This window comes from Eleutherodactylus coqui, chromosome 5 (genome assembly GCF_035609145.1).
Source record: "Eleutherodactylus coqui strain aEleCoq1 chromosome 5, aEleCoq1.hap1, whole genome shotgun sequence".
In the NCBI taxonomy this organism is placed as follows: domain Eukaryota; kingdom Metazoa; phylum Chordata; class Amphibia; order Anura; family Eleutherodactylidae; genus Eleutherodactylus; species Eleutherodactylus coqui.
In genome coordinates, this window is record NC_089841.1 from 12,180,913 (window position 1) to 12,205,353 (window position 24,441).

The following is a 24,441-nucleotide window of genomic DNA, read 5'->3' on the forward strand; positions in this document are numbered from 1 at the left end:
CCTGACCCCCACACATCACACACACAGCTCTACTCCATCCATCCTGACCCCCACACATCACACACACAGCTCTACTCCATCCATCCTGACCCCCACACATCACACACAGCTCTACTCCATCCATCCTGACTTCCACACATCACACACACACAGCTCTACTCCATCCATCCTGACCCCCCCACACACACACACACACATCACACACAGCTCTTCTCCATCCATCCTGACCCCCACACATCACACACACAGCTCTACTTCATCCATCCTGACCCCCACACATCACACACAGAGCTCTACTCCATCCATCCTGACCCCCACACATCACACACACAGCTCTACTCCATCCATCCTGACCCCCATACATCACACACACAGCTCTACTCCATCCATCCTGACCCCCACACATCACACACACAGCTCTACTCCATCCATCCTGACCCCCACACATCACACACAGCTCTACTCCATCCATCCTGACCCCCACACATCACACACACAGCTCTACTCCATTCATCCTGACCCCACACATCACACACACAGCTCTACTCCATCCATCCTTACCCCCCCCACACACACACACATCACACACAGCTCTACTCCATCCATCCTGACCCCCACACATCACACACACAGCTCTACTCGATCCATCCTGACGCCCACACATCACACACAGCTCTACTCCATCCATCCTGACCCCCACACACACAGCTCTACTCCATCCCTCCTGACCCCCACACATCACACACAGCTCTACTCCATCCATCCTGACCCCCACACATCACACACAGCTCTACTCGATCCATCCTGACCCCCACACATCAGACACACACAGCTCTACTCCATCCATCCTGACCCCCACACATCACACACAGCTCTACTCCATCCATCCTGACCCCCACACACACAGCTCTACTCCATCCCTCCTGACCCCCACACATCACACACAGCTCTACTCCATCCATCCTGACCCCCACACATCACACACACAGCTCTACTCCATCCCTCCTGACCCCCACACATCACACACACAGCTCTACTCCATCCCTCCTGACCCCCACACATCACACACACAGCTCTACTCCATCCATCCTGACACCCACACATCACACACACAGCTCTACTCCATCCATCCTGACCCCCACACATCACACACACAGCTCTACTCCATCCATCCTGACCCCCACACATCACACACACAGCTCTACTACATCCATCCTGACCCCTACACATCACACACACAGCTCTACTCCATCTATCCTGACCCCCACACATCACACACACAGCTCTACTCCATCCATCCTGACCCCTACACATCACACACACAGCTCTACTCCATCTATCCTGACCCCCACACATCACACACACAGCTCTACTCCATCCATCCTGACCCCCACACATCACACACAGCTCTACTCCATCCATCCTGACCCCTACACATCACACACACAGCTCTACTCCATCCATCCTGACCCCCACACATCACACACAGCTCTACTCCATCCATCCTGACCCCTACACATCACACACACAGCTCTACTCCATCCATCCTGCCCCCACACATCACACACAGCTCTACTCCATCCATCCTGACCCCCACACATCACACACACACAGCTCTACTCCATCCATCCAGACCCCCACACATCACACACACAGCTCTACTCCATCTATCCTGACCCCCACACATCACACACACAGCTCTACTCCATCCATCCTGACCCCCACACATCACAAACACAGCTCTACTCCATCCATCCTGACCCCCACACATCACACAGACAGCTCTACTCCATCCATCCTGACCCCCACACATCACACACAGCTCTACTCCATCCATCCTGACCCCCACACATCACACAGACAGCTCTACTCCATCCATCCTGACCCCCACACATCACACAGACAGCTCTACTCCATCCATCCTGACCCCCACACATCACAGACACAGCTCTACTCCATCCATCCTGACCCCCACACATGACACACACAGCTCTACTCCATCCATCCTGACCCCCACACATCACACACAGCTCTACTCCATCCATCCTGACCCCCACACATCACACACCGCTCTACTCCATCCATCCTGACCCCCACACATCACACACCGCTCTACTCCATCCATCCTGACCCCCACACATCACACACACAGCTCTACTCCATCTATCCTGACCCCCACACATCACACACACAGCTCTACTCCATCCATCCTGACCCCCACACATCACACACACAGCTCTACTCCATCCATCCTGACCCCCACACATGACACACACAGCTCTACTCCATCCATCCTGACCCCCACACATCACACACAGCTCTACTCCATCCATCCTGACCCCCACACATCACACACCGCTCTACTCCATCTATCCTCACCCCCACACATCACACACACAGCTCTACTCCATCCATCCTGACCCTCACACATCACACACACAGCTCTACTCCATCCATCCTGACCCCCACACATCACACACACAGCTCTACTCCATCCATCCTGACCCTCACACATCACACACACAGCTCTACTCCATCCATCCTGACCCCCACACATCACACACAGCTCTACTCCATCCATCCTGACCCCTACAAATCACACACACAGCTCTACTCCATCCATCCTGCCCCCCACACATCACACACAGCTCTACTCCATCCATCCTGACCCCCACACATCACACACACACAGCTCTACTCCATCCATCCAGACCCCCACACATCACACACACAGCTCTACTCCATCCATCCTGACCCCACACATCACACACAGCTCTACTCCATCCATCCTGACCCCACACATCACACACACAGCTCTACTCCATCCATCCTGACCCCCACACATCACACACAGCTCTACTCCATCCATCCTGACCCCCACACATCACACACACAGCTCTACTCCATCCATCCTGACCCCCACACATCACACACCGCTGTACTCCATCCATCCTGACCCCCACACATCACACACACAGCTCTACTCCATCCAACCTGACCCCTACATATCACACACACAGCTCTACTCCATCCATCCTGCCCCCCACACATCACACACAGCTCTACTCCATCCATCCTGACCCCCACACATCACACACACAGCTCTACTCCATCCATCCTGATCCCTACACATCACACACACAGCTCTACTTCATCCATCCTGACCCCCACGCATCACACACACAGCTCTACTCCATCCATCCTGACCCCCACACATCACACACAGCTCTACTCCATCCATCCTGAGCCCCACACATCACACACACAGCTGTACTCCATCCATCCTGACCCCCACACATCACACACACAGCTCTACTCCATCCATCCTGACCCCCACACATCACACACACAGCTCTACTCCATCCATCCTGCTCCCCACACATCACACACACAGCTCTACTCCATCCATCCTGACCCCCACACATCACACACACAGCTCTACTCCATCCATCCTGACCCCCACACATCACACACACAGCTCTACTCCATCCATCCTGCTCCCCACACATCACACACACAGCTCTACTCCATCCATCCTGCTCCCCACACATCACACACACAGCTCTACTCCATCCATCCTGACCCCCACACATCACACACACAGCTCTACTCCATCCATCCTGACCGCCACACATAACACACACAGCTCTACTCCATCCACCCTGACCCCCACACATCACACACAGCTCTACTCCATCCATCCTGACCCCCACACATCACACACACAGCTCTACTCCATCCATCCTGACCCCCACACGTCACACACAGCTCTACTCCATCCATCCTGACCCCCACACATCACACACAGCTCTACTCCATCCATCCTGACCCCCACACATCACACACACAGCTCTACTCCATCCATCCTGACCCCCACACATCACACACACAGCTCTACTCCATCCATCCTGACCCCCACACATCACACACACAGCTCTACTCCATCTATCCTGACCCCCACACATCACACACACAGCTCTACTCCATCCATCCTGACCCCCACACATCACACACACAGCTCTACTCCATCCATCCTGACCCCCACACATGACACACACAGCTCTACTCCATCCATCCTGACCCCCACACATCACACACAGCTCTACTCCATCCATCCTGACCCCCACACATCACACACCGCTCTACTCCATCTATCCTGACCCCCACACATCACACACACAGCTCTACTCCATCCATCCTGACCCTCACACATCACACACACAGCTCTACTCCATCCATCCTGACCCTCACACATCACACACACAGCTCTACTCCATCCATCCTGACCCCCACACATCACACACAGCTCTACTCCATCCATCCTGACCCCTACACATCACACACACAGCTCTACTCCATCCATCCTGCCCCCCACACATCACACACAGCTCTACTCCATCCATCCTGACCCCCACACATCACACACACACAGCTCTACTCCATCCATCCAGACCCCCACACATCACACACACAGCTCTACTCCATCCATCCTGACCCCACACATCACACACAGCTCTACTCCATCCATCCTGACCCCACACATCACACACACAGCTCTACTCCATCCATCCTGACCCCCACACATCACACACAGCTCTACTCCATCCATCCTGACCCCCACACATCACACACACAGCTCTACTCCATCCATCCTGACCCCCACACATCACACACCGCTGTACTCCATCCATCCTGACCCCCACACATCACACACACAGCTCTACTCCATCCATCCTGACCCCTACATATCACACACACAGCTCTACTCCATCCATCCTGCCCCCCACACATCACACACAGCTCTACTCCATCCATCCTGACCCCCACACATCACACACACAGCTCTACTCCATCCATCCTGATCCCTACACATCACACACACAGCTCTACTTCATCCATCCTGACCCCCACGCATCACACACACAGCTCTACTCCATCCATCCTGACCCCCACACATCACACACAGCTCTACTCCATCCATCCTGACCCCCACACATCACACACACAGCTGTACTCCATCCATCCTGACCCCCACACATCACACACACAGCTCTACTCCATCCATCCTGCTCCCCACACATCACACACACAGCTCTACTCCATCCATCCTGCTCCCCACACATCACACACACAGCTCTACTCCATCCATCCTGACCCCCACACATCACACACACAGCTCTACTCCATCCATCCTGCTCCCCACACATCACACACACAGCTCTACTCCATCCATCCTGCTCCCCACACATCACACACAGCTCTACTCCATCCCTCCTGACCCTCACACATCACACACAGCTCTACTCCATCCATCCTGACCCCCACACATCACACACACAGCTCTACTCCATCCCTCCTGACCCCCACACATCACACACAGCTCTACTCCATCCATCCTGACCCCCACACATCACACACAGCTCTACTCCATCCATCCTGACCCACACACATCACACACACAGCTCTACTCCATCCATCCTGACCCCCACACATCACACACAGCTCTACTCCATCCATCCTGACCCCCACACATCACACACACAGCTCTACTCCATCCATCCTGACCCCACACATCACACACACAGCTCTACTCCATCCATCCTTACACCCCCCACACACACACACACATCACACACAGCTCTACTCCATCCATCCTGACCCCCACACATCACACACACAGCTCTACTCCATCCATCCTGACCCCCACACATCACACACACACAGCTCTACTCCATCCATCCTGACCCCCACACATCACACACAGCTCTACTCCATCCATCCTGACCCCCCACATCACACACACAGCCATACTCCATCCATCCTGACCCCCACACATCACACACACAGCTCTACTCCATCCATCCTGACCCCCACACATCACACACAGCTCTACTCGATCCATCCTGACCCCCACACATCACACACACAGCTCTACTCCATCCCTCCTGACGCCCACACATCACACACACAGCTCTACTCCATCCCTCCTGACCCTCACACATCACACACAGCTCTACTCCATCCATCCTGACCCCCACACATCACACACACAGCTCTACTCCATCCCTCCTGACCCCCACACATCACACACAGCTCTACTCCATCCATCCTGACCCCCACACATCACACACAGCTCTACTCCATCCATCCTGATCCCCCACACAGCACACACACAGCTCTACTCCATCCATCCTGACCCCCACACATCACACACACAGCTCTACTCCATCCATCCTGATCCCCACACATCACACACACAGCTCTACTCCATCCATCCTGACCCCCATACATCACACACACAGCTCTACTCCATCCATCCTGACCCCCGCAAATCACACACACACAGCTCTACTCCATCCATCCTGACCCCCACACATCACACACACACAGCTCTACTCCATCCATCCTGACCCCCACACATCTCACACACACAGCTCTACTCCATCTATCCTGACCCCCACACATCACACACACAGCTCTACTCCATCCATCCTGACCCCCACACATCACACACACAGCTCTACTCCATCCATCCTGACCCCCACACATCACACACAGCTCTACTCCATCCATCCTGACTTCCACACATCACACACACACAGCTCTACTCCATCCATCCTGACCCCCCCACACACACACACACACATCACACACAGCTCTTCTCCATCCATCCTGACCCCCACACATCACACACACAGCTCTACTTCATCCATCCTGACCCCCACACATCACACACAGAGCTCTACTCCATCCATCCTGACCCCCACACATCACACACACAGCTCTACTCCATCCATCCTGACCCCCATACATCACACACACAGCTCTACTCCATCCATCCTGACCCCCACACATCACACACACAGCTCTACTCCATCCATCCTGACCCCCACACATCACACACAGCTCTACTCCATCCATCCTGACCCCCACACATCACACACACAGCTCTACTCCATTCATCCTGACCCCACACATCACACACACAGCTCTACTCCATCCATCCTTACCCCCCCCACACACACACACATCACACACAGCTCTACTCCATCCATCCTGACCCCCACACATCACACACACAGCTCTACTCGATCCATCCTGACGCCCACACATCACACACAGCTCTACTCCATCCATCCTGACCCCCACACACACAGCTCTACTCCATCCCTCCTGACCCCCACACATCACACACAGCTCTACTCCATCCATCCTGACCCCCACACATCACACACAGCTCTACTCGATCCATCCTGACCCCCACACATCAGACACACACAGCTCTACTCCATCCATCCTGACCCCCACACATCACACACAGCTCTACTCCATCCATCCTGACCCCCACACACACAGCTCTACTCCATCCCTCCTGACCCCCACACATCACACACAGCTCTACTCCATCCATCCTGACCCCCACACATCACACACACAGCTCTACTCCATCCCTCCTGACCCCCACACATCACACACACAGCTCTACTCCATCCCTCCTGACCCCCACACATCACACACACAGCTCTACTCCATCCATCCTGACACCCACACATCACACACACAGCTCTACTCCATCCATCCTGACCCCCACACATCACACACACAGCTCTACTCCATCCATCCTGACCCCCACACATCACACACACAGCTCTACTACATCCATCCTGACCCCTACACATCACACACACAGCTCTACTCCATCTATCCTGACCCCCACACATCACACACACAGCTCTACTCCATCCATCCTGACCCCTACACATCACACACACAGCTCTACTCCATCTATCCTGACCCCCACACATCACACACACAGCTCTACTCCATCCATCCTGACCCCCACACATCACACACAGCTCTACTCCATCCATCCTGACCCCTACACATCACACACACAGCTCTACTCCATCCATCCTGACCCCCACACATCACACACAGCTCTACTCCATCCATCCTGACCCCTACACATCACACACACAGCTCTACTCCATCCATCCTGCCCCCACACATCACACACAGCTCTACTCCATCCATCCTGACCCCCACACATCACACACACACAGCTCTACTCCATCCATCCAGACCCCCACACATCACACACACAGCTCTACTCCATCTATCCTGACCCCCACACATCACACACACAGCTCTACTCCATCCATCCTGACCCCCACACATCACAAACACAGCTCTACTCCATCCATCCTGACCCCCACACATCACACAGACAGCTCTACTCCATCCATCCTGACCCCCACACATCACACACAGCTCTACTCCATCCATCCTGACCCCCACACATCACACAGACAGCTCTACTCCATCCATCCTGACCCCCACACATCACACAGACAGCTCTACTCCATCCATCCTGACCCCCACACATCACAGACACAGCTCTACTCCATCCATCCTGACCCCCACACATGACACACACAGCTCTACTCCATCCATCCTGACCCCCACACATCACACACAGCTCTACTCCATCCATCCTGACCCCCACACATCACACACCGCTCTACTCCATCCATCCTGACCCCCACACATCACACACCGCTCTACTCCATCCATCCTGACCCCCACACATCACACACACAGCTCTACTCCATCTATCCTGACCCCCACACATCACACACACAGCTCTACTCCATCCATCCTGACCCCCACACATCACACACACAGCTCTACTCCATCCATCCTGACCCCCACACATGACACACACAGCTCTACTCCATCCATCCTGACCCCCACACATCACACACAGCTCTACTCCATCCATCCTGACCCCCACACATCACACACCGCTCTACTCCATCTATCCTCACCCCCACACATCACACACACAGCTCTACTCCATCCATCCTGACCCTCACACATCACACACACAGCTCTACTCCATCCATCCTGACCCCCACACATCACACACACAGCTCTACTCCATCCATCCTGACCCTCACACATCACACACACAGCTCTACTCCATCCATCCTGACCCCCACACATCACACACAGCTCTACTCCATCCATCCTGACCCCTACAAATCACACACACAGCTCTACTCCATCCATCCTGCCCCCCACACATCACACACAGCTCTACTCCATCCATCCTGACCCCCACACATCACACACACACAGCTCTACTCCATCCATCCAGACCCCCACACATCACACACACAGCTCTACTCCATCCATCCTGACCCCACACATCACACACAGCTCTACTCCATCCATCCTGACCCCACACATCACACACACAGCTCTACTCCATCCATCCTGACCCCCACACATCACACACAGCTCTACTCCATCCATCCTGACCCCCACACATCACACACACAGCTCTACTCCATCCATCCTGACCCCCACACATCACACACCGCTGTACTCCATCCATCCTGACCCCCACACATCACACACACAGCTCTACTCCATCCAACCTGACCCCTACATATCACACACACAGCTCTACTCCATCCATCCTGCCCCCCACACATCACACACAGCTCTACTCCATCCATCCTGACCCCCACACATCACACACACAGCTCTACTCCATCCATCCTGATCCCTACACATCACACACACAGCTCTACTTCATCCATCCTGACCCCCACGCATCACACACACAGCTCTACTCCATCCATCCTGACCCCCACACATCACACACAGCTCTACTCCATCCATCCTGAGCCCCACACATCACACACACAGCTGTACTCCATCCATCCTGACCCCCACACATCACACACACAGCTCTACTCCATCCATCCTGACCCCCACACATCACACACACAGCTCTACTCCATCCATCCTGCTCCCCACACATCACACACACAGCTCTACTCCATCCATCCTGACCCCCACACATCACACACACAGCTCTACTCCATCCATCCTGACCCCCACACATCACACACACAGCTCTACTCCATCCATCCTGCTCCCCACACATCACACACACAGCTCTACTCCATCCATCCTGCTCCCCACACATCACACACACAGCTCTACTCCATCCATCCTGACCCCCACACATCACACACACAGCTCTACTCCATCCATCCTGACCGCCACACATAACACACACAGCTCTACTCCATCCACCCTGACCCCCACACATCACACACAGCTCTACTCCATCCATCCTGACCCCCACACATCACACACACAGCTCTACTCCATCCATCCTGACCCCCACACGTCACACACAGCTCTACTCCATCCATCCTGACCCCCACACATCACACACAGCTCTACTCCATCCATCCTGACCCCCACACATCACACACACAGCTCTACTCCATCCATCCTGACCCCCACACATCACACACACAGCTCTACTCCATCCATCCTGACCCCCACACATCACACACAGCTCTACTCCATCCATCCTGACCCCCACACATCACACACACAGCTCTACTCCATCCATCCTGACCCCACACATCACACACACAGCTCTACTCCATCCATCCTGACCCCACACATCACACACAGCTCTACTCCATCCATCCTGACCCCACACATCACACACACAGCTCTACTCCATCCATCCTGACCCCCACACATCACACACAGCTCTACTCCATCCATCCTGACCCCCACACATCACACACACAGCTCTACTCCATCCATCCTGACCCCCACACATCACACACAGCTCTACTCCATCCATCCTGACCCCACACATCACACACACAGCTCTACTCCATCCATCCTGACCCCACACATCACACACACAGCTCTACTCCATCCATCCTGACCCCACACATCACACACAGCTCTACTCCATCCATCCTGACCCCCACACATCACACACACAGCTCTACTCCATCCATCCTGACCCCCACACATCACACACACAGCTCTACTCCATCCATCCTGACCCGCACACATCACACACAGCTCTACTCCATCCATCCTGACCCCCACACATCACACACACAGCTCTACTCCATCCATCCTGACCCCCACACATCACACACACAGCTCTACTCCATCCATCCTGACCCCCGCACATCACACACACAGCTCTACTCCATCCATCCTGACCCCCACACATCACACACAGCTCTACTCCATCCATCCTGACCCCCACACATCACACACACAGCTCTACTCCATCCATCCTGACCCGCACACATCACACACACCGCTCTACTCCATCCATCCTGACCCCCACACATCACACACACAGCTCTACTCCATCCATCCTGACCCCCACACATCACACACACAGCTCTACTCCATCCATCCTGACCCCCACACATCACACACACAGCTCTACTCCATCCATCCTGACCCCCACACATCACACACACAGCTCTACTCCATCCATCCTGACCCCCGCACATCACACACACAGCTCTACTCCATCCATCCTGACCCCCACACATCACACACAGCTCTACTCCATCCATCCTGACCCCCACACATCACACACACCGCTCTACTCCATCCATCCTGACCCCCACACATCACACACAGCTCTACTCCATCCATCCTGACCCCCACACATCACACACACACCTCTACTCCATCCATCCTGAGCCCCACACATCACACACACAGCTCTACTCCATCCATCCTGACCCCCCCACATCACACACACAGCTCTACTCTATCCATCCTGACCCCCACACATCACACACACAGCTCTACTCCATCCATCCTGACCCCACACATCATACACACAGCTCTACTCCATCCATCCTGACCCCCACACATCACACACACAGCTCTACTCCATCCATCCTGACCCCCACACATCACACACACAGCTCTACTCCATCCATCCTGACCCCCACACATCACACACACAGCTCTACTCCATCCATCCTGACCCCCACACATCACACACACAGCTCTACTCCATCCATCCTGACCCCCACACATCACACACACAGCTCTACTCCATCCATCCTGACCCCCACACATCACACACAGCTCTACTCCATCCATCCTGACCCCCACACATCACACACACAGCTCTTCTCCATCCATCCTGACCCCCACACATCACACACACAGCTCTACTCCATCCGTCCTATTTCCTCCAGCTCATCCAGCAGAGTTCTGCATCCACAGCTCCCCCCTCCCCGGTCATGTGATCCCTGACTCCTCCTACACATGTGGTCACATCATGATGACGTCATCACAGGTCTTGGAAGCACATGTCTGTTGTCAGTTCTGCAGGTCTGTGTCCTCCTGTGGGGGTTGGAGGGTTGCTGGGACTTGTGGTGATTTATCCTCCCAACACCAAATGTATCACCTGTATATATAATATTTGTTTCTTTTGGAAGGAAGACGTCTCATCTGTACACGGCTATAGGGGGACGTCTCATCAGTACACGACTATGGGGGGCCGTCTCACCTGTACACGACTATGGGGGGGGGGGCGTCTCATCTGTACACGACTATGGGGGGGGGCGTCTCATCTGTACATGACTATGGGGGGGCGTCTCATCTGTACACGACTATGGGGGGGCGTCTCATCTGTACACGACTATAGGGGGACGTCTCATCAGTACACGACTATGGGGGGCCGTCTCACCTGTACACGACTATGGGGGGGGGGCGTCTCATCTGTACACGACTATGGGGGGGGCGTCTCATCTGTACATGACTATGGGGGGGCGTCTCATCTGTACACGACTATGGGGGGGCGTCTCATCTGTACACGACTATGGGGGGGGGGGCTTCATCTGTACACGACTACGGGGGGCGTCTCATCTGTACATGACTATGGGGGGGGCGTCTCATCTGTACATGACTATGGGGGGGCGTCTCATCTGTACACGACTACGGGGGGGCATCTCATTTGTACACGACTATGGGGAGGCGTCTCATCTGTACACGACTATGGGGGGGGGCGCCTCATCTGTATACGACTACGGGGGGCGTCTCATCTGTACATGACTATGGGGGGGCGTCTCATCTGTACATGACTATGGGGGGGGGCGTCTCATCTGTACACGACTATGGGGGGGCGTCTCATCTGTACACGACTATGTTAGAGCATCTCATCTGTACACGACTATGGGGGGGCGTCACTTCTGTCCACGAATATGGGGGGGGGGGGGCATCTCATCTGTCCACGACTATGGGGGGCGTCTCATCTGTCCATGACTATGGGGGGGTGTCTTATGTCTCAACGACTGTGGGGGTGTGTTTCATCTTAACACGACTATAGAGGGCATCCTATCTGTACACGATTATGGGGTAGGGGTGTCTCGTCTGTACATAACTATGAGGAGCTTTTAGAGCTGAGTGATGGAATTAATTTTGCCATTTTAATGAAGCCTGATTGGTTCTGCCCATGTGGGTGGAGAGGAAGCTGCAGCAGGATGAGAGACGAGCTATGGAGGAGGCAGGGTGATGAGCCGGCAGCAGTGCTGGAATAAAGCACAGCACTGATTGGACCAAGTCTCAGCCAATCAGTGCTGAATATACTGCATGTTTACTGCTCTGCCCCCCGCTCATCAGTGCACCACAGAGGAGGAGGAGCGCTGTGAGGACTGAGAGGGCAGTACATGTGGGGGTGCTGATTACTGAGGGACAGAGGAGTGGGGGTTGGGAAAAGTCTGCAGGGACCGCCCCTATGACTCTTTTCCCTGTTTCTGACTACTTTGTAGTCTGTTCTCTTTACGCTGCAGCATGTCTGATAGAACCTCCATGTCTGCCGTGTGGCTGTCAGGATGTTGTGCTGCCGGCAGTTCTGGCATCATAAAACAGCTGCCCTTTAATCTCTCCTCTAATCTTTCCCCTTCTTGTTTTGTGCAGCTTTTATATTGTTTAATCTTCTTTCCCTTTAGGTTCTACAACACCGGATCCCCGATCCGTCTATAGGAGAATTCATCCTCGCTGACCCGTGAAGGATGGTGAAGGACAAGAGCAAGATGGCGGAAAGTGTATTAAATCTCACCCTAAAGATACTCTTCCAGCTTACTGGGGAGGTGAGAGATTCTGATGATGTCACATTACATCATTCTCATCTATGGTAACAACAGATGATGTCACTGGAGAGGGGAGAGATTCTGATGATGTCACATTATAGCTTTCTCATCTATGGTAATAACAGATGATGTCACTGGAGAGAGGAGAGACTCTGATGTCACATTATATCATTCTCAACTATGATAATAACAGATGATGTCACTGGAGAGGTGATGGACTCTGTAAATGTCTGTAGTGATATTTATTAATGTCTCCCCCATATACAGGATTACACAGTAGTGAAGAAGACCTCTAGTGATGGCTGTCAGGCCCCTGTGTGTGATGAATGGGAAAGACCCATGAGCCCAATCCCGAGGCCCCCACCTCACCCCCTGATACATGAGGACATCAATGTACAGAAGATTCTAGAACTCGCCAACAAGATGATTGAGCTGCTGACTGGAGAGGTGACGCTGCCGGGAATGCTGGGACATTATACAGTAACAGCACTGGAGGCTTCTGGGTGATGACTGTATATTGTGTTGTCAGGTTCCTATAAGGTGTCAGGATGTCGCTGTCTATTTCTCCATGGAGGAGTGGGAGTATTTAGAAGGACACAAGGATCTGTACAAGGAGGCCATGATGGAGACCCACCAGCCGCTCCCATCACCAGGTAATAGACAGGACTAAATCCACAGGGACTTTATTATCTGTATATAAAGAATGACTTCAGTGTCCGTCTGTGTTTCCTGCAGTTCCATCCAGTAGGAGAAGAACCCCAGAGAGATGTCCACGTCCTCTTCTTCCACAGGACCATCAGGTAGATGGAGATGTCCCTCTGATCTGTAGAAGGCTGTGAAGCTCTTGTCTTCAGTCTTATTAGATGTCTTCTCCTTGTGTGATGAGGCCGGTGGAGATGGCAGGATTACCGCTGACCAGAGACATTACATCTTGTCTGGATCTTCTCCCAGTGTTCTGGCGGTGGAGACTGCTGGTGGGAATAAGGAGCCAACAGGTTGGATTTATATCCATCTGCTCCTTTATTTCCCCCGAGACAAGCAGCGGATGTGTCTGGTAGACGCTGATCTCCTCCACTGAGACAACGTGCAGTGTGTCTAGCCATGCCCGGTGTACATGTGTATGAGGTTCCTGAAGGGTCATTGTTCCGCCATGTAATATCTATGTCCGGCTTCTAGACCTGCAGCTATGTGGCTCTGATAACTACTCCTGTCAGGTCATTATGTCATAAAACATTCCACACGACTTCTCCCACCATCTGCTGACTTTTACAATATTTGTCTCACAGCTTTTTTATCAGGATGAAGATCTGACCAATAATTATACTACAGAGATAAATGTGAGGATCAAGCAGGAGTGTAAAGAGGAGATTCCTATAGATAACCTCCCAGGTGAGTAGTAACCTAATTCATGACATCATTGAATGGCTATCATTGGTTGATCGAGCATCGGCTCTGATTGGCTGAGGTGGCTCTCAATGAACCAGTCACTGCAGTCTCTTGCTGGAGACGGGTATTTAACCCCCACTACCAGTAAGAAATGCTCTGCCGGCATTCAGGACTACACGGAAGCCTGAAGCAGCATCACAGCCCAGCGCGAGGGTCCTGGACACCGCCTACTAGGTGAATATTACTTTTTTTAATGTAGTTTAGCTAGGGCTTATTTTTGGAGGGGGGCTTGTATTTCAAACCACTCTCCCCCCCCCAAAAAAAAATAAAAACAAACAGCAAATCGGTGTAGGACTTATTATCGGGGTAGGTCTTATTTTCAAGGAAACACGATAGCAATCACAAAACATACCAATTTTATGTGTTAAATAAAAACAGTCTTTATGTATATTTGCAGCTGGTGGATGGCAGGCACTCAGCATGAATACAAGGAAGCCTGCTACTCAACAGGGAAATGCCTTCCAGAGAAGTCCTGTATAGTAGTGTTGTTCCAATTCGCACATCCTAAAGAGAGGAGAAGTCTGGTGTAAGCTTATCCTCACAGTCTTCGTTGTGGGCTGGGTGCGGAACTTGAAGGAGTTCACAGTGGTACTAACTCGCAAAAACACACGCCGCTCCGACCGGGTGCGGCAGTGTGAGGGAAAACAGATGAGATGCCATCTCCTTAGTCATGTACAAATGAGGAAAAATAAGGGATAAATCAAACTTTAAAACAGGAAAATACATCAGTTAGAAAAGGTTTTGAACCAGGGGTCCCACATTTCGTAATATTTTGATATGGCATTATTTTTCAGGAGTTTTTTGTATATACAGTGCTCCGATATTACTTGTATGAGTTCCTCTATCGATGGTATGAACATGGATTTCCATTTTCTAGCAATTAGTTTAGCTCACAGGAAAATATGACCTACCAACCTCCTAAAGGGTGGAGAAAACATGTCTAGGTCTACTAGTAACAAGGCGGTCTTGGGATATTTGGGGCTTGGGGTTTTTGTCAGGTTGTTGATTAATTTGTAAACCTTTTTCCAGAAAACGTCCACCCTCCTGCAAGACCAGGAAATATGGAGGAGGGTTCCTTCACTCCCACATCTGTCCAGCAGTCCATCAGAGCTTAGTTTTCTGTGTTACAGACACGATGGGGTTTAGTACCATCCATTCAGAACTTTTAGATGGGTTTCAGGCGATGGCACTTTTGGAGGCTCGACCTGCCCACTGGAATGCCTTCAATCATTTTTCTATAGGTATTGTTTCTCCCAACTTAGGATATGGTTTTTTTTTGTGGAACGCATATACCACTCCAAGGGTTCGTAAAAGAACTGAGTGGAAGATTTAGTGTGAAGGCTAGGGTTAGGTAGACCTTGCAAAACTTGGTCTGGAAGTTTGATTTTCTGTATTTGAGTGGAATTTATGAAGGATCAGAGCTGATAATTTTTATGCAGATCTGTGTCTGGGAAATCAAAACTAGATTTTAGCAGGTGGAAGGCTTTAATGGTATCTGCAAGTAGTAGGTCATCTAGGTATTTCAAGCCTCTACTTGACTAAGAGGTCATTTTTAAGCCATCATCTTGTATAAAACTATGTGGCCTACTCACGAGGCTTGCTTCATTGTAGAGTAGTCAATTTCTCGTTGAAGGGTGGTCAACAGAGGGAGGTAGTTAATTGTGACTAACTCTGAGAGAGGGTGGCAGAGTTCAATGCCTAGATATGGGATGCTTTTAGTTTGTGATTCAAATTGGAATTCCGATTGTATGTCTTCCTTTAATCTGAGTTATGTAGCCCCAATAATTGGGATTTAGAGATATTTAGTTTTTAATAGGTGGCTATAGTAAATTGGGTGAGAATTTGGTTTGCTACTCGGAGAGACTTCACTGAGTTTGTGAGGGTAAGTAATATGTCGTCGGCAAAGAGACTTATTTAGTGTTGTCTGAGGCCTGCGTGGATTTCATGAAATAGAAAGCTTAATCCTGATTTTCTCCGCAAGAGGTTCGATTACTAAAATAAATAGAAGAGGAGAGAGAGGGCAGCCTTGATGGGTGTTGTTTGTGATGTTAAAGAGCCAGACAGGGTGCCGTCTACCAAGACTCTGGGGAAGTTTAAAGGGCCTTAATTGCTTTAGTAAAGTCAAACTTGTCCAGGGTGGAGAACCTAAAACTCCAATGAAGTCTATCGAACTCTTTCTCTGCATCAATAGTGAGTAAGACGGATGCGGAGCATCGCTTTTCAAGAATTGTTAGGCAGTCTATAACTCTTCTGGTGGCATCTGGGGCTTGCCTCCCTTTCATGAAACCGACTTGGTCGAAATGGATAATACTGCGTAGTATGTGAAGGAGTCTTGAAGCAAAGGTCTTTGCATAGATTTTGGTATCGCAGTTTAATAGTGAGATTGGATGGAAGTTAGCGGGGGTATTTGGGTCTTTACCTGCTTTGAGGACTGTTACAATCGTGGCTTCTAACATCTCTTTCGGGAGGGTGCACTGTTGTATCCCTTGGTTAAATGCAAGGGATACATGTGAGAGATTAACGTACGTGCAAATAGTTTAAAATATTAATCTGTCTGGGCCTTGAGATTTCTGGGGTTTTTGAAGGCTTATTGTGTCAAGATTTTCTGAGGAGGTGATTGGGTGATTTACAAAATCATTTTGAGCCTGAAAAAGGAATGGAAGGTTAACTCTGTTTAGAAAATTTGAATTTCTAGTAAGGATGGCTGGGAAGTGGACTTATCGTCTCTTAGATTGTATAGGCTGCTATAATAATTACGATGTTTGTTATCTGCTTTGGGCAGGAATTTTTCCTGCTGACCCATTCGGGAGCAGAAGGTAGGGGATCTTAGTTTTCTCTGTCCTTTTCTTTTTTTAGCATGTTTGCCATGGTACGAGAGAGTCTGTTAATTGATATATAGAGCCTGTCCTCCACTGTTTGGCTATTGGACATCATTTTGTCGATCTGGGCCCATTTTCTTCTTTTTGTTCCTTGCACTTACCCTACATCTGCGGTGGTGTTAGTATCATAGTATTCCACCAGTTTTTTGGTCACCTCTCCTTTACATTCGGGGGTCCTCATCAGAAAGGTGTTATTTCTCCATGTCCTAGCTTTTATCGCCCAGATTTTCCCAGGTGCTAACTGCCGAGATCATGGGGCATAATCGGACCAAGCTGCAGTTCTGGACGCAGTGGATGTCAACCTGGGAAGCGTCCATCGATCTACCAAAATCAGGTGTATCCTTCAAAAGGATCTATGTCGAGGGAAGTAGAACGTGTACTCTCCGACCGAGCCATTCGGGCATCCGAAAGTGTCATAGAGTGCCTCTTTTTGAATCCAGGGAGACAAAAAAGGGGCCCAACTGGCAGGATGAGCTGAGGAGTCAATGGCTCTATCAGGAGTAAAGATTAAAGTCACCACAAACAATTAATTTATCCCTCTTGTGATTTCGCATTTTCTTTATAGTTTTGTTTAAGAAACTTATTTGGGCTGAGGTGGGTGTGTATACATTGATGATTGTAAATGGCTTGGAGTTTAAAAATCCTGAGGGGTTTTAAGCCTGCCTTTCGAATCTAATTTTTGGTGCTGGATATTCAGGCTTATGGAGTCTGAATGCAATGAGGACACCCGCATTTTTTCATGGGGAACAAGCTAAAAATATATTTGGGTATCTTTTTGTTTGATAGTTTGGGATGGAAGAGGCCACGAGGTTGGTTAACTGGATGCATAAAATATCAACATGTTGCTGAGGGCTTCTTTCCATAGAAAAAAGAGCTTAAATGGGGAATTTAACCCATTGACATTTAAGGAATAGACCCCGATAGCCATTTTGTCAATAGAGGATCGTGGATATAACAATGCATAAACTTCTGGATGTCTTCTAGAACAAGGGGGAAAACAGTAGAAAACATATCAAACAACAATAGAAATAGGTTTGGATGTGAGTGTCGCTGGAACCCTGGGGAAAACCAGGCGAGCCTGTTTCCCCGAGGGGGGGAACAAAGTGGGACAGAAGATAAACAAGGCCATGTAGAATTGAGCTTGTTACTCGTTGGGGGCAAAAGTTCACCTTGGGAGCAGGATGCAGGCTCCATCGTGTAAAAAATAAAGGTCCTTCAGCGAGGATTCTGAGAACGGAACCAGTCCTTTTTTATTGGTCTTCGGCTTCTGGCTCTATATGATGTGGATTTTTCAGTAGTTTGGATGCCCCATAATTGAAGAAGATGAGTTGCATCATCTGATTTAGCTATGGTGTAGGTAGTTCCGTCTTTCGTGATTGAGTCTTGGGGGAGAAGCCCCACCAGTAGAGAACATTTGCTTGTTTGCAGAGTAGCTTGAGATAGATCTATGAATATACAAACCTTTCCGTAAGGAGCTGGTAGTTGTTTCAGTTTGCGGGATCAGACCCTCTTTCTTATAATAAAAATGTATTCTTACAATAATGTCTCCAGGTGTATCTCCTGAGAGGAATCTTGGCTTAGGAATCTGATGGGCTTTGTCAAGTATCAGACCTCGAGCTGTGGTAGGTCAAGTAGCATGGTTTTCGTCAGTTGTTGCAGGTAGCAGGACTCTGGGATGCCCCTGAATTTCACATTGTTTCGCCTATTTAGGTCTTCAGTGTCGGCGAGTTTTAATTTAAGCTGTTCCACTTCATCAGAAAGAGCGTAGTGGGCGTCAATTAGAGCATAATGCGAATGCGCCATTTCACCCATTTTGTTTCAGTATGATCTAATCTTTGACCAAGATCGTCTAGGGTAGTTTTAAGTGTAGAGGCCAGGGAGGCGAAGTTCTCCTGAAGAGAATCTCTTAAGGCAACTGCCATTTCTTTTATAAACAATTCTGAAGGCAGTAAAGAGATCAGATCAGCAGACATGGTTATTTGTGGGTATGTGTCATCAGTGGAAGGTAGCCTTGGTCTCTGTTCGAGTGGGTTTATTGAGGGAGATGTAACTGAAGTGTCCCTCTGTCTCTGTGTGCATGCCTCCTGCACCGTCTTGGATGGCTGCCTGGTGCCTGATGGGGTCAGCATGGGGAATGGATTTTTTTGTTCAAAAGATTTTTATTCACATTTTCCAACATTACAAATATTTTGAATGAGCTCGCATATATTGCACACGAAAAAATCTTAAGCTCTATGCGCTCAGTGAAAGCCAGTCACAGCATTACAAAATCCATCATCAAATGAACATCAAAAGGAAAAAAGAAAATTACCAGCGTTTCGATGTAACCAATATCAAAAAAGGTAGCAAGATGTAGCACTTACTTTACAGGGGTGCCAGGTCACCTGGCAATGACTGCAATGGAAGCCGTCCGCGCATACGCCCGCGGCAAATAAAACATGCCGCGGGTGAGTACGTGTGATTTCACAGTGTGGAATTCCGCACCGTGAGCACTGCTCTATTAGGTTCAATAGAACCTAATAGCTGTGGGGCAACGTGGCGGATTTCCATCGCGTAATACGTGGTGGAAATCCGCCTGTGCGAATTAGCCCTTAATCGAGTAAAAGTGAATTCTGCATATCACGTATCTAGGTCTGTTTGTATCAGAGAATTTTGGGTCTAGGGAACAGTGGATCCGATCAATCTCGATAGCGGAATCAAGGGGTTCCTGAAGCAGATAGTTGAAGAACTCGTAGTCCCAAGTCTCAAGCTGAGAGGGACCAATGTCCTCAGTGAGACCCCTGAACCTCAGATTGCTTCTGCGATGGCGGTTCTCTAAATCGTCTATCATAAGATACAGCTCTGAAATCTGTTGCGTCTGCTGGTGCAGCTCCTGCGACTGCAAGTCCATGGTATTAAAGATTTGATCTGGGGCCTCTTCCATCTCCCCCACCCTCTGCCCAATATGGCAAATATCATGCTGCAAGGCGGCAATGTCCTTTGTATGCAATGCTTTCATCTTTTGAAAGAAATTGCTAATTTCGCTCTCAGTGGGCAGGGCACGCGGGTGCTCTCTCCAGTCCCACTCATCTTGAGGTACATAGGGCTCGGGGTGTGAAGCGCACAGTTGTGAGGGCTCACGCCTCCCCTGCCCAGGATACGGTCTTAGCGGACTGGTCACAGTGGGCACTGGATCTGCAGGGGGGTCCCCTCCAGGTGAGGGTTGATGAGTCTTTAGAGGGCTATGAGCCTCTGTGGGAGATCTCCCCTCTCTCCCTTTCCCCTTATATCCTCCTGCTGGTGAGAGGTTCTGGGAGGTGTTACAGTGAGCAGTTTTCTTCACCCCTGAGCCTCCATCTTTCTTGGTAGGAGCTTGGGTTTGTTGGGAGACCCCTTGTGCAGTGTCTTCCTGAGTTGAGTGCCTTTTGGGGCCCCGCTGTAATATGCGCTGCAGTGGGCTATTTTCCTGTTGCAGGGGTTCCCTGGAGCTTCCCGCCTGTTCCCTCTCTACTGCGGGCACGCAGCCAGCTGGAGGACCCGGATGTACTCCACCTGGCGCCGCACTCCCTACCGGGCAGCTGTCAGCGCTCGCTCTGGGATCTTCTTCTCAGACCGCCAGCTCCCCTGCTTGCTCCACTGAGTGCTGCTGGCACCCATTTCCTCTATCAGCGGCGACATGTTAACCGGCTCCTCGGAGTCTCCTGCAGGTTGGAGGTAAGCAGAGCGACTCCCTTTCTGCGCGCCCGGGGTCGTCTTCAAGCCCTCCTGCGTTCTCCTTTTCCCCATCGGTGCTGCTGTCGGGGTCCTGTAGCCGTCAGGGGTCAGTAATACAGTGCAGGGAGTGGTGCAGAGACACGTCCTATCCGCTCATCCGCAAGTCACACCTCCGGGGAATGGATTTTTATCAGAGGAGCTGGAATTCCTGCTGGGAGCTATTACAGGGGACCTTATAGATGTGGTTTCTCCTTGTGAGGATCATTCCAGCATAGTCGGTGTAGGAGGACGTGTCATTGGGAAGCGGGAGCTCGCTATCGCTTCCACCTGTGCAGAGCCGCGGGCCTATCTCACTTGCCGTGGGATGTATTCCCTCTGGGGACTGAAGCTCAGAGCAACTGTTTTCTGTTTTCGCCAAATTTGGTGAGAGTAACTAGCAAGGACAGAGAAAGCAAAGCTGAGTGTGTTTCACCGTGTCAGTAGTGTACTCCAGGGATCGTCTAATTGAGTAACTAAGACTGAAGACATCTAGATATCGGGAAGAAAAGTGACTCTTAGTAAGTATGTGTATGTAACGGCATGAGAAGGAAAGAAGTTAATTAGATGTGTTATTCCTGCAAACTGTCAACGTATGTTATCCTTGGAAAATCAAAGTTTGAAATGGGTGAGTAAAGACAAACCGTGTAACTACCGTTTTTTTGAAAACTACTTTCTTGACTGCGGTCTCTTTTATTTTGCACTGATCGCTCAGGAAGAGTTACTGGAGTCATGTGACATCATCCTTGAGGACAATTACCATCGTTATTTCTTTTACCCGGTTTGTATGCAGTGTGCATGACAGAGCTAGGCCATGTGGACGCCGCTGTTGGGAGAGACCACATAGCCACCCGTGACAATCATCGTAGTTTCTCCATGGTCTTTACAGCAATGATAAGCCTTCCGCTTGGCTGCCGCACATCCGAGCCTGCTCGGACGAGAATGCAGTTACTCGAGAAGAGCGAGGCTCTCTTGAGTAACTGCCTTATCCGAGCAGGCTCGCTCATCTCTAGTAATGATTGATCTATCTGTCTATTTGTCTGTCTCTGGGGAGAGCAGCCTGGCAGGAATGCCCCAAGAGGGGTAAATATGGGCAGGTGTTTTATGCGGTGGATATTATTTGGGCCCTTTCGACCTTGGACAAAACCTACTCGGTCTTTCTCGACCATCAATGGTAGAGCTGTATTTAAATGTGAGGCTAAAATCTTAGTTGGAAGTTTTATGCCTATATTGATGCGGGGGATGGGGCGGGAGCTTTCTTTATCTGGTGGATCTTTCTTTGATTTGGGGATCATAGAGATAGTTGCTAGAAGAGAAGTCTGTCCTACCGGGAGTCCTCCTGTAGCATAAAAAAATAGTAAGATGTACACTTAACATTGGGGATAATTTCTTGCAGTAGGAGACGGAGAAGCCATCAGGGCGTTCGTTGGTTTTAGGTGTTTTAATGGCATTAGTCACTTGTGATTTTCGAGGCCAGGTTTTTGAAGAATGTGACTCACAATGTATAAAGTGTATTATCTTGGAAATATGCAGCTAATTGTTCCTGGGAAGAGGGGAGTGGTTGCGAATAAAGTTTAGTTAAGAAGTGTTTAAAGGCGTTTTCCAGGAACAATACTATTGATGATGTTCTTCAGGATAGTTTATCAATAGTTGATCAGCTGGGCACCATCGCTCTGGATCCTGACCTATCAACTGATTGTGCGCCCATTGCTCTGACCTCTGTGTACTGGCCAGCACTTGTAACTGCAGGCACAGGTTGCGTCAATTTCAATTATATAAGTAGAAGAATCCTGCAGCACCGCTTTCAGTACCCAAACATGGGGAAGAATTCTCTGCACAGCCGATCAGTAAAGGTGGACCAACCTCTGTATATTGCACACTTGAAAAGTGAAGGAGATCCGCAGCAGACAGGGAGATGATGTATAAAATGTTCTTTTATTCCAAATCCATAAAAGCAAATGGTACAGGCAGCGACGTTTCGACTATTGCTGGTCTTTATCAAGCATGCATCTGACCTCTATCCCCCCACCTTATATACTAAAAGTACAAACATGTCAACCAATGCAATCTATCCCTAATCACCCCTCCCATCTTGCAATCAATGTATATCAATCAGCTGCTGGTTCCGGTCGCCTTACCACAGAGCCTCCCACGTAGTGCGCTCCAGCCTCACTCAGCCAATAGTTGAGCTCCGGTGTCCAGGGAAGGTGCCGCAGCGTCATCAAAATGCACCACGCCGCATCATCTTCCGGCGCCTCCCTAACAACAGCAGGGGCCGACGCCACGATGTCATCACCCCGTGCGGCGCTACGTCATCCAAGCGCACCCCGCCTATCAATCACGTCAGTGCGCTAGAACCTGGCATAACCTAATAGAAGCCACGGGGTGATGACATCGTGGCGTTGGCCCCTGCTGTTGTTAGGGAG

General features: G+C 50.6%; 2 protein-coding genes across 3 annotated transcripts in view; one reads left to right on the forward strand and one right to left on the reverse strand.

Annotated features, from left to right (window-relative positions):
* The window catches only part of LOC136629002 (oocyte zinc finger protein XlCOF22-like), a 338,499-nt gene that overhangs the window by 118,357 nt on the left and 195,701 nt on the right, over nt 1–24,441 (reverse strand). The gene's annotated exons all lie outside the window — the stretch shown is intronic.
* The window catches only part of LOC136628989 (zinc finger protein 84-like), a 162,303-nt gene continuing 152,099 nt past the window's right edge, over nt 14,238–24,441 (forward strand). For both annotated transcript variants that reach the window (XM_066605075.1, XM_066605076.1), the window contains exons 1-2: nt 14,238–14,408; nt 14,491–14,614. In XM_066605075.1, the coding sequence (XP_066461172.1) occupies nt 14,301–14,408; nt 14,491–14,614 (232 nt within the window). In that variant the 5' untranslated portion in view covers nt 14,238–14,300. The remainder of the gene's footprint in view (nt 14,409–14,490; nt 14,615–24,441) is intronic.